We start from the raw sequence: 14427 nt of genomic DNA, 5'->3' as shown, positions 1-14427 counted from the left end.
ACTCTAATGTAGAAAGTAATAAAAAGGAAGTGATATAATATATATTGTATATGAAAGTGGGCGGAAACTTCTTTACTTTGATTGATCATTTCCGGATTTGGGCGTAGTTTTTCGCAATGCTGTGCATCAGGGAGCCAAAATTCGCCCGTTAAAGATTTCTGTAGATTTATTGTAGTTAGATAAAATAAATATGGATCGTTTATGGTACTTTGTTTTATGGGAACAACTATAACCTTTTACAAAGTAACTGACTCTAGTAGCCCTTCTGTTATTATTCGAAGTTCTTGTTCATCAATTTCATGAATCAGTTAGCTCGGAGTTCTTGAGAAGTCCTGACATGTTTTTTTTTAATAACATAAATCCAGCGCAACCTTGGGCACAATCTCAGTCTAGAATTGAAAACAACAAAAGAAACAGATGTTGGAAAAAGTCTGGCAATCTGAATTCAAAATTTTGAATTTAAAATTAACTGTTCAGTCTCACCTCACCTCCTTAGAAAAATGGTTCAAAAAACTGAACGAAACAAAACATTACTTTCACTCTTAGACGCGTCACTCTTCCTCCTGTCTTTTACAATTCAATTCCTTTACTATTAGTCAACGTAGTCCGCTACCTTGGACTTTACCTTGACAGAAGATTTACATGGAACCCTCATACTCGACTTAAGAAAACAGAACTTAACAAACGCTTCCGACAACTAAAAAGACTACTCGACAACAGATCAAAACTCACTTTCTACAACAAAAGACTTGTGTATGTAAGTATATTAAAGCCAGTCTGGGCTTATGGCATCAAACTGTGGGGTTCAACCAAACGCTCAAATCTGCAAAGGATCCAGTCCTTGCAGTCTAAAATTCTTCGCTCTATAGTTTGACGCTCCTTTCTACGTCACCAATCAAACCATTCACACAGACTTGAACATTCCTTTCGTGCAACACAAGTTGCTGAAAACACGATACAGAAAATTCCATCTTAACATTCAATCTCATCACAATCCCACTTGTACAACATCTATCTTCCAGAACATTTCCAGACAACACTTCTAGACGTCTTAAAAGACAGTGGCCTCGCGATCTCCTCTCTGATGAAGAGAGTCAGTAGAATTTAGAATGTTTTTACGCAAAATGCGTTGATTGGAACTAAATAAATGATTTAAAAAAGTAAACTAAGTAATTGATTGCAAAATTAATTTTCAAAAGTCCAGTTTTTCAAACTAATTGATTAGACGAGTTATGAGAAATGAAAAAATCACACTTTTTTAAAAAACTTTTACTGCGGGTCATTTGACTATGTATTTCTCCTATATATTTCCTGATTCTCTTTTATAATTATAAAGAGAATAGAGATTTGTCCAGCCTACGAAAACAATGGTATCAACTTTCGGCCATCATACTCTTTAGGTAGTTGTTGAAAACAACTGAATGTGCAAGCGTAAATTAATGGGGCGTAGCCGTTGGATAGTATAGTCTCGGCAACATCTACAATAGTAAAAAAAGGGTGCAGACTGTGTGACGAGTGATATGTCAATTGCTAGCCGGACTTAGCTGGGCGAGGGTTCCCAAAGAACTGGACAACAATGGTGGTGTTGTGGCCAAAATGCAGAAGTGCCTACTAGCCAGGAAGCGAGACATTAATTATACTAGATCGTAAATAAATTGCTTCCAGGCTCCCTCTTTGCCGCATAATGGCCTCCAGGAACCCTTCCCGTTTCCCCTTTTGTGATTATTTTTTGATATATCAGAAGAGCGGAGAAAGTCACATTTTGTTGTGAATTACAAAAAACCACTGAACTTCTTTTGTTGTCTTTTAGTACAGCTGTATGGACTATTTTTTGTCCAGAGCTTTTTTGTTTTTTAGTTCCCCTTATTCCTTTTTTTTCCCAACTGATAAAGTATTATCGTATTCCGGCTTTTCAGTTTCTTTTATTTTGTGAATACACAGTTATGTAACAAGTAGTTTGCCGTGTAAATCCCATCTCACCCAAACATCCTATATGAATACTACTACTGTTATCCTATCATACCACTGTTATCAACTATTGTCCCTAAGCATTTAATACTTACATTCTTTTCTAACTTCCAATATTAGAACCACAGTTAATTCTTACTAATTGTAAAACCGAACAATACACTGAAACGACATCTCCGAAGCAAACCCTAATCATTATTTTCTCTTTTTAAGCATGTGAACAAGAGAAAACCTATCTATAGAACAGATATAAATAAAACTTAAGAGTAAGTTTTTACTTTACTAATTTTTTTTTATCATTAGTTTCTAACTGCAAGTTGTAGATGAAAGTTACGAACGACGCTGAGTGGGAAATTGTTGTTGAGTTGAAAAGTTCGTTTCCCTTGATAAGTTTGACGTAAATGCTCTATGCTTCAGATAGCTTCCTTTTTCTACACTCTCTTCTAGCTGTAAAAAGTGAGCATGTAAGTGCCAACTTTGTAAAACGATTAAAAACGAAATTTCTCTTCGCTGACTCCACTTTTTGGGAAGTATAACAAAAACTACACATTTATTTTTAAATAAAAAAATTAATCACTCTAAAATGTGTTTTGAATTCGAATCTTTTTAAGAAGTTTACGCGTAAAAGTCAAATATTTAAAAACAAAGTGGTTGTGCTGAACTTTTTTTGCAATATTAAAGGTCGGAGAGACTTTAAATATTTATAATTAATAAATTTTTAATTTAAGGAGGTCAATATTAATCCGTGAACTGTTTTCAGTGCATTGCCGTCTTCCGGATTATGTACCCTTACTACAGACAACTTTGTCCAAAACCAGATAGTGATCTGTACGCTGGCGGCCCAGAAACTAGACTAACTGAAGCCAATTCGGAGATTTTTCCTTTATTTTACCTTTCATTTTCCAAGTGAAGGCAACCCTTTGTGTTTATCTTAGCCCTGGCCGTAATACTAGACTGCACAGAAAGAAAAAGTAGAAATCTAGGCAAACTGGAGCCAATTCGGAGATTTTCTCTTGTATTTAGCCTTTCATTTTCCAAATGAAGACTACCCTTTATGTTTATTTTAGTCCTGGCCGTAATTCTAGACTGCACAGAAAGAAAAAGTAGAAATCTAGACAAACTGAAGCCAATTCCGAGATTTTCCCTTGTATTTAGCATTTCATTTTCCAAAAGAAGGCAACCCTTTATGTTTATTTTAGTCCTGGCCGTAATTCTAGACTGCACAGAAAGAAAAAGTAGAAATCTAGACAAACTGAAGCCAATTCCGAGATTTTCCCTTGTATTTAGCATTTCATTTTCCAAAAGAAGGCAACCCTTTATGTTTATTTTAGTCCTGGCCGTAATTCTAGACTGCACAGAAAGAAAAAGTAGAAATCTAGACAAACTGAAGCCAATTCTGAGATTTTCCCTTGTATTTAGCATTTCATTTTCCAAAAGAAGGCAACCCTTTATGTTTATATTAGTCCTGGCCGTAATTCTAGACTGCACAGAAAGAAAAAGTAGAAATCTAGACAAACTGAAGCCAATTCCGAGATTTTCCTTTGTATTTAGCACTTCATTTTCCAAATGAAGGCAACCCTTTATGTTTATTTTAATCCTGGCCGTAATTCTAGACTGCACAGAAAGAAAAAGTAGAAATCTAGACAAACTGAAGCCAATTCCGAGATTTTCCCTTGTATTTAGCATTTCATTTTCCAAAAGAAGGCAACCCTTTATGTTTATTTTAGTCCTGGCCGTAATTCTAGACTGCACAGAAAGAAAAAGTAGAAATCTAGACAAACTGAAGCCAATTCCGAGATTTTCCCTTGTATTTAGCATTTCATTTTCCAAAAGAAGGCAACCCTTTATGTTTATTTTAGTCCTGGCCGTAATTCTAGACTGCACAGAAAGAAAAAGTAGAAATCTAGACAAACTGAAGCCAATTCCGAGATTTTCCCTTGTATTTAGCATTTCATTTTCCAAAAGAAGGCAACCCTTTATGTTTATTTTAGTCCTGGCCGTAATTCTAGACTGCACAGAAAGAAAAAGTAGAAATCTAGACAAACTGAAGCCAATTCCGAGATTTTCCCTTGTATTTAGCATTTCATTTTCCAAAAGAAGGCAACCCTTTATGTTTATTTTAGTCCTGGCTGTAATTCTAGACTGCACAGAAAGAAAAAGTAGAAATCTAGACAAACTGAAGCCAATTCCGAGATTTTCCCTTGTATTTAGCATTTCATTTTCCAAAAGAAGGCAACCCTTTATGTTTATTTTAGTCCTGGCCGTAATTCTAGACTGCACAGAAAGAAAAAGTAGAAATCTAGACAAACTGAAGCCAATTCCGAGATTTTCCCTTGTATTTAGCATTTCATTTTCCAAAAGAAGGCAACCCTTTATGTTTATTTTAGTCCTGGCCGTAATTCTAGACTGCACAGAAAGAAAAAGTAGAAATCTAGACAAACTGAAGCAAATTCCGAGATTTTCCCTTGTATTTAGCATTTCATTTTCCAAAAGAAGGCAACCCTTTATGTTTATTTTAGTCCTGGCCGTAATTCTAGACTGCACAGAAAGAAAAAGTAGAAATCTAGACAAACTGAAGCCAATTCCGAGATTTTCCCTTGTATTTAGCATTTCATTTTCCAAAAGAAGGCAACCCTTTATGTTTATTTTAGTCCTGGCCGTAATTCTAGACTGCACAGAAAGAAAAAGTAGAAATCTAGACAAACTGAAGCCAATTCCGAGATTTTCCTTTGTATTTAGCACTTCATTTTCCAAATGAAGGCAACCCTTTATGTTTATTTTAATCCTGGCCGTAATTCTAGACTGCACAGAAAGAAAAAGTAGAAATCTAGACAAACTGAAGCCAATTCCGAGATTTTCCCTTGTATTTAGCATTTCATTTTCCAAATGAAGTCAAAGCTTTATGTTTATTTTAGTCCTGGCCGTAATACAAGACTGCACAGAAAGAAAAAATAGAAATCTAGGCAAACTGAAGCCAATTCGGAGATTTTCCCTTGTATTTAGCACTTCATTTTCCAAATGAAGGCAACCCTTTGTGTTTATCTTAGCCCTGGCCGTAATACTAGACTGCACAGAAAGAAAAAGTAGAAATCTAGACAAACTGAAGCCAATTCCGAGATTTTCCCTTGTATTTAGCATTTCATTTTCCAAATGAAGTCAAAGCTTTATGTTTATTTTAGTCCTGGCCGTAATACAAGACTGCACAGAAAGAAAAAATAGAAATCTAGGCAAACTGAAGCCAATTCCGAGATTTTCCCTTGTATTTAGCCTTTCATTTTCCAAATGAAGGCAACCCTTTGTGTTTATTTTAGCCCTGGCCGTAATACAAGACTGCACAGAAGGAAAAAATAGAAATCTTGGCAAACTGAAGCCAATTCGGAGATTTTCCCTTGTATTTTACCTTTTTTTTTCTAAATGAAGGCAACCCTTTATGTTTATCTTAGTCCTGGCCACAAAAGTAGGTGACTATGGCAGGCAAAGTAGAATTCTGGACGAATTAGAAGAAAATTCGCTGTTTTTCCCCTTGTATATTACCTTTCATTTTCTAAATGAAGGCAACTCTTTGTGTTTATTTTACCTCTGGCCTGCAGTTGGTTTGGAACCCGGGATTTTAGCGAGAAAATCAAATATATTCCAAATTAATATTTCTCTTAGGTGCCCCGAAGGGAAGCAACCATAAGGTTTTGGTCCAAATGGGTCAACCATTGCAGAGTAGAAATTCCAGTTTTACTTTTAGTTTAATCATTTTTCTGGGTAAATTGTTTTTAGTAAAAATTCCAGGGCTGATTTTATTGAAAGTTCCTCTGCCAAGTTAGCATTTAAAATAAGTACGAAATTTGAACACTCCGTGACTTTTCTTTTTTTCGAGCTGTGCTGGCATACTGTCAGAAAGACACAAATCAATTTGTATAAAAAAAAAAAAACATTTTTAAAACGAGCACGTACTCTGTGGTATAGTTAAAATATCGCATATAATTAGAGTATGCTAACTTTACACTCCAAATTCCTCCAACGCATCGTAATTGCTTCTTTCTATGTCTTAACCAAACTATTCACAATGACTTCAATATTACTTTTGTTTCTGAACATTCTAAATCTCGCTGCACTAATAAAATGTTTATAACTACTTGTCTTCAACTAAAAATTCTCTTGCTACTCCTTTATATTCATTGCTAACCAATCTTCCAAGTCTTCTGAGGAACCGTTGGCCTCACGACCAACTGTTTGACTAATGATGGCTGGAGTCATCATTGGACAAACATTATTCATGCTCCACCTGCTATTTTTTGTATCTGAGCATCACCTCCTTTTTTTTTTTTTTTTTTTTATCTGGCATTGGCTTTTTACCATACAGCCAACTTCAAAGCTTGTTCCTTCCTAGGATATTTGATCTTAACTATGTAACTTCCTATCCACAAGTATATTTGTTAATCAAATCTTCAACCTCCTTAACTTGTTGCAAAATTAAAAAACGATGACGTTAGCTTTTTATAAAAGGATGATCCGATTTACTATCAATTAACGAAAATTTGAATTGTTAATTGCTAGAAATGGTTAATTAATGATTTTCCATTTTACATATTACTCACCTCCACCTTTACATTTCCCGTGGAATTTTGTGTTGGATAAAAGTATTTCCCCATGTTTTGGAAATATAAGACTACCATCAAATGGCAGTATCAATTCATAAATTTTCATCTCTTCTTCAGGCAGCTCGACCGGCATGTTCAAATCTTTTGGAAAGACAACTGTATCTGTTAAACATGGTACACGCCCTTTGTCCCAATTGTTTGAATTATTGTAGTTGGTATTTCTGAGCCATTTTTTAATAGTGCATTCACTGCCATCAATTAGGAGAACTGTAACAATGATAATTAGATTAGTTTTGATTTAGAGAGAGAGGATTTTATAGCTCAGTGCTGGTACACTAAGACATTCAAACTCGACTGGGAGGAGTTCAGAGAATATGGCTGCCGTTAGAATTCCTCTTTTTTTAAAAAAAACTCTACTACTCACTTCTACAGGTATATTATCTTTATAAACTGAAGTATAATCACGTACTGCCACTGAAATAATGTAACCAGTTAAGCGTGGAATATAGTTTTTAAAAAAAACTCACAGAGTGCGGAATCAAAATCAGACAATGACGTGTGTACACGAAAAACGCAGGGCAAAACAACCAAAAGTTTACAATAGTCGTATTAGTCACTGCAAGCGACTTTTTCTGCAATCTCTCTGGGGCTTGAGATTACCAGAGCATTCGGTGCCCATTCAAAAGCTTGCACCGCTTCACGTGTGAATTGCCCCAATTAACTAGGTTAGCAAGAGCTTTTACAAGGAAGAAAAGAGCTTTTTGAATTCTGTGCAAAATGAAATCATGCTCGTACTGTGAAATCTGAATCTCTATCTAACGTAAAAAAACGGCATTGCACAAGGGTTGAGAGAGTGTGCGTTATTCCCCAATCTCTAATGCGGAGCCCAAACATGTACAAACCACTTATCATTTGGCTGACTCCCTCCACCCCCCCTCCGTATAAAATACTTGGCAGTTCGGAACGGAAGATAACGGAAACATCCCACCAAATAATATTCTTATTGTATTTTATTAAAATTTCGAGTTTTTATAGTTAATGGCAAGTTTATATTTTTCCACAACGAGTATACACGTCGAACGCACCGTAATAGAGAGTTGGTTTTACGTGTAAACACGTCAAACACACTTAACAGGTTAAGGAAAGCTAGAGGATCTAAAGCGCCTCAAGGACTAATCCGGAACTCCCACGTCTTAGCCTGTGCAGTCAAAGCTTTCCTTTTGGCGCTGCTCAATCACTGGTTGGCATTTGAGCAGCTTCAGACAAAGTGTAACCGAGAAACTCATCTTTGAAGCAAGCATACTAGCATGCAAGCAAGCATTTTTAGAAACAAATCACGAGGTCCAAATTAATGGTAAAACTGCTGTTATTTGGGAGCTATAAAAAAAAACTGAAACTTAAGTTCACGAGATTGGCAAGAACACCTCTGTTAAACGACAAACGATAAACATCTGTGAAAATAAATTGTAAATCGCGTATTTTTGTATTTAAAAAAAAATCCGCAATTTACATCCAATAATGCTTAATTACGAGGTTAGCTTGACGCTGTCTCGTCAGCTGACTGTAATGGTGTGATGTGTGAAGATAGAGCGTCATTGCTTGCTCCACACTCCGCTTGAGACTGTAAACTCTTAAAGATAGAAGGAATGAAAGTCTCAGCTATTTCAGTCACATACCTTGGAATTAAAAATATTTTTTCATTTAATTATATCATCTATTTAAAAATTAAAAAATCAAAATAAAATCAAACATTCAGATTTAGAGAACAGTTTTCTCATTTTAGATAATAAATTTATTCACTCCATATAATGTAATAACTGTCACTTTATTAAGGCTCAGAAGGACAAAAAACAACTTATATTTAAAAATAGCCAAAGAGTGTTAGTGTCGTGATAAAATCTGCTGTCGTCTTGTTCTAAAAAGTTTGTTTTTCAAGATAAAAAGGTGGGAAACAAGACTAAAATTAAAGAAAGAAAAAAAAAAGAAAAAGTAAAACGAAAAAAAGAAGAAGCAATCTGTGACAAAACTTCACAACTTTTTTTTAGTTTTGTAATATTGCAATTACAACTTTACAAATTACAACTCAGATAAAAAAAAAAAAACTTAAATATTGTTCCAATTTCATAGGAAAAGTGCTTGAGTTCTAACCAATTTCATAAATGTGCCCCACTTAAAGCAACTTATGTTTAAAGTTTAACTTTTGAGATGGGACTTTAGTTAGAAAGAAATAAGTATCTCCTATTTTATTTCTGTGTTCATGTTACCGGCTGCTAAATTTTATTTTATACAATTTTCATTTATGGTGTTGAAATTTTAACTGCCTTTAAATTGAAGGTTTTTGAGAGTTTAATGAAATAATGAATGTTTATCTCTGAAGTTATTTAAATGTAAATCATAAATCATAATCGCGTTTTGCGCTTCTAATTCTGTCTAATAACATCCAGAACTATTCCCATCAGCTGCGTATAACCTTTTGGTGTGCTCCTTTACTTCCAGAACAAATGGGAGCTTGAAATTTCAGCTGTAAAGTTGGTTCAGCTCTAGGCCTAGACTCCTTGGATGTAGCAGAGGAGTGGTAGCAGATTTAGAACCTTTAAGGCCAATGTAAGCTCATTGTCATAGAACTGTCATGCTCAAGACAAACAAGTCTTTACCAGTGAATGTTCTGAACGCACCCAGACTGCGTTTTATTCAACAGGCCGCCTAGGAGTACAAACTCTACTGGGGTAGACCATCGTGGAAGTATAATCACCATTAGTGTGGAAGAGAAATTCTGAGCTTGGGTTAACAATACTCTGATGAGTATTCCATGTCAGCTTTTGTTAGTTTTTTTTTTTTTTTTTTTCACCATAAATGGCTCCCATATAATCTTACTTCAAAGGGATTCTAGTCTCTCCTCGCCATATACTAGATTCTTTTGGTTCCTTCTCTTTGTGAAATGTCCACCTTAAATTTGTCATTGTTTTTTTAAAAAATAGAGACTGTGCTACATTAGGAACACAAAACATACAGGATCAAACTTGTTTGCTTCAGAAGTTACTAGAAATTTAGTGCACTTGATCAGCAAATCTTAGATGAATTTTTAAGGTAAATGCTATCATTGGCACATTGACTTTAGAAACATATTACTTCACACGCCCTTAAGTATTATTGCAGGGAGTAGCCAAACAAAATAACAATTTCACAATTTATTTCACCCACTTCCTCTTTTTTCAAATTCATCTAAAACTCTAATGCATTAAATTCATTGAAGAAATTGACGACAGTAAACAGATGTGGACTCAAGAAAATTGGATTCATTCAATTTCACTTACTTCAAGTTGTAGGAATGGAAAAAAAAAACGGGTCTCATATGGTTTCATTTAGCCAAAAGGTTTAAGTAATTTGGGCTCAATTCAATTGCATTAAGCTAATGATACTAAAATGGAACCTAGTTTAGTTGATGTGTGATGTCACATAAATTGTGTAGGGTTGAAAATGTTCATGATAAGAATTGTTCAGGCTTTAGTTCATGTGTTTCAAGTAGAATTTAAGTATAATGCGAGTAAATTTTTATTTAAAAAAAAAAACATTTAAAGGCCGCCAGAAAACATGTAACATATGTAACAATTTCTTCGTTTAGGTATCTCATCTTCTATTCCAAAAATGGGAGCTCGGAAAAAAAATAATGTAATTAATTATAGCAAGGGACAGTCGGGTATATGTTCACACAAAACTTTATTTGTTTAATTTAGGTTCAACATCAAGGCGCCCCTCCAGTACTCAGCCGGCCTCCAGATAGAGTTCTCTCGTCTCTGCTATTTCTAGGCCGAGAAAAATCAAAAAGCTTGCAACAGAATCTCTGTGTGGATTTTCATCAACTTACTAGCGCTAATACATACTCTGGTATTGCTTTAATAAAGTAAATATTTCAAGCATTACGTCCAAGAATTAATCAGATGACGTGGACGGATGTGGACATGTAACATACTTAACTTAAACCTCTCATAGTATGGTATTAAATAACAAGTATCACTGGGCCGAAACCAGTACCACAACACATCTTAGCTTTACAGGATGCAGCACTAACCGCTTGGAGCCTTTAATAATCGCTTTAACATAGGGGAAAAAAAAGGTTAAGCAATAATAAAACCTCTCGGACTTGGTTATTGACTGTTTCACATCAATTTAATCAAATAAATAATAGATTTACTAAATCAATAAATTTTGAAATTATTAATTTTTTCTACTTACATGTTAAATATATTAAAGGAATAAACATGATGTCTTACACTTGTACACTAGTTTTGAAAGTGGGTGTAGAATACTGTCCGTCCAAACCATCTGCTATCAATATTAAAAATACAGATAGGGTAGGCAGAATCAGACTTACAGTCCCAGGGGATTAGGTCTCACTATTTTATTTCATTAAGTTCGATCGATTCAATGATCTCTTAGTTAATAAAAATAAATAAAAACTAAGATAAATTGTAATTTACCTAATAGAGCAGATGCTTCTTTGCAATTCCATTGTTCAAGTTAAGTCAAGCATTTTTGAGTTATCCGTGCTGAATTAATTCCAGAATAATTTGAATATTTTTCCGAATAATTAAATTGTTAATTGCAATATATGCTCTACTTTTTCCACGCATCATTAATTTAGGTCCATATTAACCATTAAAAAAAAAAAAGCAAATAATCTTTTCTTCCACTTGGTTTACAAGAGAGCGTAAAATCGTATTGAATTCATGAATTAACACTTTATTTCTTAAATAAAAAAAAGTAAAATAAAATATTTTGTGAAACTCTCTCTCTTACCACAATTGTTAGGATTTTCTTTGAACTTGGCATTTTTAATAAAAGTTAGTTAGTATTAATTCAGCTTTACTAGAAAACAGAGAGAGAAGTCTCCCACTGCAAAAGACGACCAGGTGAATTTAGAATTTAGAAGTAAATGAAGTCTCTTGATAGAAGTCTCAAATTAAAAGAAGCAAGAAAAGTCTAAAGTGAATCACCAGTGAAATGGAGGTGCTAGTGAGCCTCCGGCGAAGAATCAAGAATAAAATGATATACGAAGAAGTTTTTCTATATTCCATTAAGTTTTTCCTACTACCTAACTAGTTTTTCAGGATTTTTTAAATGAATTATTAATCGTTTTTATCCACTTTTTCTTCCAATTCCCTTGTCATTCAGTCATCTAAATCCAAACCTTCTGGCTCCCAACAAATTCTTCCATCCTTTCTTCAAAACTCCTTCCGTTTTCTATGTGGTCACCTCTCAATATTAGTATCCGTACGTTTGGCTAGTGTAATTTAACTTGCTTGAACTTAGGAATCCCCACCACTACATTCGTACTTCATTTGTTGTGTGTATGTTTGTGCTCTCTTCTACTTATTGTGCTACACTTCCTGTGTGATAGAAGACCGAGAAAATATCTTCTTTTATCTCTTTCTCACACAAGATTGTGCAGATTTCCGGTTTTGACTTTTCTAAGGAAATAAACATCTTGAGACCCTTTTAAGTAAGATTGGCCTCTCTCTTACTCACTCACTCGCTCAATTTCTGTTTATTTCTGTGCGCATTGTGTGTGAAGTCAGCATAACTAGGACGAAAAATCGATTGGTTGAAATTTGATATTTGCAAATAGCAGTAAATAAATAAATAAATAAATCCCGATTGATAGAGGTTATTGTTCATGATTTCTAAGCACAAATTTTTAAGCATTATTAACGCTTCGTTGAAGATTTCTGCTGTGAATTCATGCTCATACTGTAACTTTTCTTGGGTGTTCGACGAAAATATCGACAGCCATGTGCAATTTATATTTCTCCTACAACTCTGTTGGTGATGAAGGACAGAAGGTGGTCAATATGATTGCAAGCAATGCACGATGTTGACTTGGATGTCGATTTTTCCCTTTCTTCTAATGCTCTACAACCAAAACGTGCCGACCTAATATGTACAATACACGCCTGGCATTAATGTACTTTGTTAGAAACAGAAATTAAGGAAATTCCTGCAAAACTAAGAAAGATTTTGTATTTTTCCCTTTCTTCTAACGCTCTACAACCTAAACTAGCCGACCTATTGTGTATAATATAAGCTTGACATTAAAATGCAATGTTAGAAACAGAAATTAAGGAAATTCCTGCAAAACTAAGAAAGATTTTGTATTTTGCCCTTTCTTCTAACGCTCTACTTCCAAAACAAGCCGACCTAATGTGTACAATATGCGCCTGGCATTAAAGTACAATGTTATAAACAGAAATTAAGGAAATTCTAGCAAAACTAAGAAAGATTTTGTATTTTTCCCTTTTTTCCAGCGCTCTACAACCAAAACTAGCCAACCTAATGTGTACTATATACGCCTGGCATTATTGTACTTTGTTAGAAACAGAAAACATGGAAATATCAGCAAAACTAAGATAGATTTTGCTTTATTCCACCTTTTTCTAAACCACTACACCCAAAAGTAGTGGACCTAATGTGTACAATATAAGCCTGGCATTAAAAGACAATGTTAGAAACGGAAATTAAGGAAATTCCAGCAAAACTAAGATAGATTTTGCTTTTTTCCACCTTTTTCTAAACCACTACACCCAAAAGTAGTCGACCTAATGTGTACAATATGCGCCTGGTATTAAAAGACGATGTTAGAATCAGAAATTCAGTAAATTCCAGCAAAACTAAGATAGATTTTGCGTTTTCCTTTTTCTGAATCTATTGTACTAAAACTAGACGACCTAATGTGTACAATATACGCCTGGCATTAAAGTACAATATGAGAAATAGACATTTTGGAAATTCCAGCAAAACTAAGGTAGATTTTGCTTTATTCCACCTTTTTCTAAACCACTACACCCAAAAGTAGTGGACCTAATGTGTACAATATAAGCCTGGCATTAAAAGACAATGTTAGAAACGGAAATTAAGGAAATTCCAGCAAAACTAAGATAGATTTTGCTTTTTTCCACCTTTTTCTAATCCACTACACCCAAAAGTAGTCGACCTATTTTTTTCTAAACCTTTAAATGCGAGACTAGCAGGCCTATCGTGTATACATTGACCGGGTGCCTGTTTCTAACATTGTATTATTTTATTATAATATACGCTTGACCAAACTCAATTGGTGGTAGACGTTGGACCGGTTACGAATTCATTTGTCGAATTCTCTTATGGCAAGTTGTTTTGTAAAGATTATTTTTATTATCCTGAGATAATAGAAATAAATATGACGATCTTAATGTTAATGCAGTTTTTCGTAGTTTAATATGTAGGGTTTCACTAGATATTAATAATCTCGCCTTATTCTGGACAACCACTAATCTAATCTTGCTTTGGTGCCATACTCAGTTTTATTGAATCTATGATTTTCTAAATTATTTATCACGTATACTAATTAAATGTCAGTATATTTTTAGATAAATTCAAAATAAATTCAGGAGGATTACCACATAAAATCTAAAACCATGATCTATTATCTAAGAAATATGTACATATATACCTACAAAGTACAGAATCAAAAATAATAAGTTTTATTAACTTTTTCGTTAATTAATTCTAATGACACATTTGTTAACTCGTTCTCAAAAGTATAAGGTTGCCTTAATTATAGACTTGTAGTAAGAAAGGGTGAGGGCTGAAATATCATATACTATGTAGCCCACAACAGTTTATCACCAAGTAATAACCTTGTCCCCAATCTTGATGTAATTTATCATCGTTGTTATATGATTTATCGAATTATACCTTCGCTATAAGATCTTCCATTAATTTTATTGAATCTGCAATATACATGTGTTTGAATTATAGTGCTGAAGAGAGGTTCTGTGAAGCCCTGAAAGTTTCGGTTTGCACTGTGTCCTCTTTCTCCTTCAGAAGCATATCC

General features: G+C 34.2%; 1 protein-coding gene across 1 annotated transcript in view; it reads right to left on the bottom strand.

Moving 5' to 3' along the window:
- The window catches only part of Amnionless (amnion associated transmembrane protein), a 31759-nt gene extending 20860 nt beyond the window's left edge, over positions 1-10899 (bottom strand). The window contains exons 1-2 of the mRNA XM_074133411.1: positions 10794-10899; positions 6558-6827 (exon numbers count right to left, since the gene is read on the bottom strand). Of these exons, the coding sequence (XP_073989512.1) occupies positions 6558-6827; positions 10794-10821 (298 nt within the window). The 5' untranslated portion in view covers positions 10822-10899. The remainder of the gene's footprint in view (positions 1-6557; positions 6828-10793) is intronic.
- Between the last annotated feature and the right edge of the window lie 3528 nt (positions 10900-14427).

Source organism: Rhodnius prolixus, unplaced genomic scaffold (genome assembly GCF_049639745.1).
Source record: "Rhodnius prolixus isolate KJV_2025 unplaced genomic scaffold, Rpr scaffold_10, whole genome shotgun sequence".
NCBI classification, from domain to species: domain Eukaryota; kingdom Metazoa; phylum Arthropoda; class Insecta; order Hemiptera; family Reduviidae; genus Rhodnius; species Rhodnius prolixus.
Note: the sequence above shows the minus strand (reverse complement) of the source record. Positions and strands in the feature narration are given on the sequence as shown.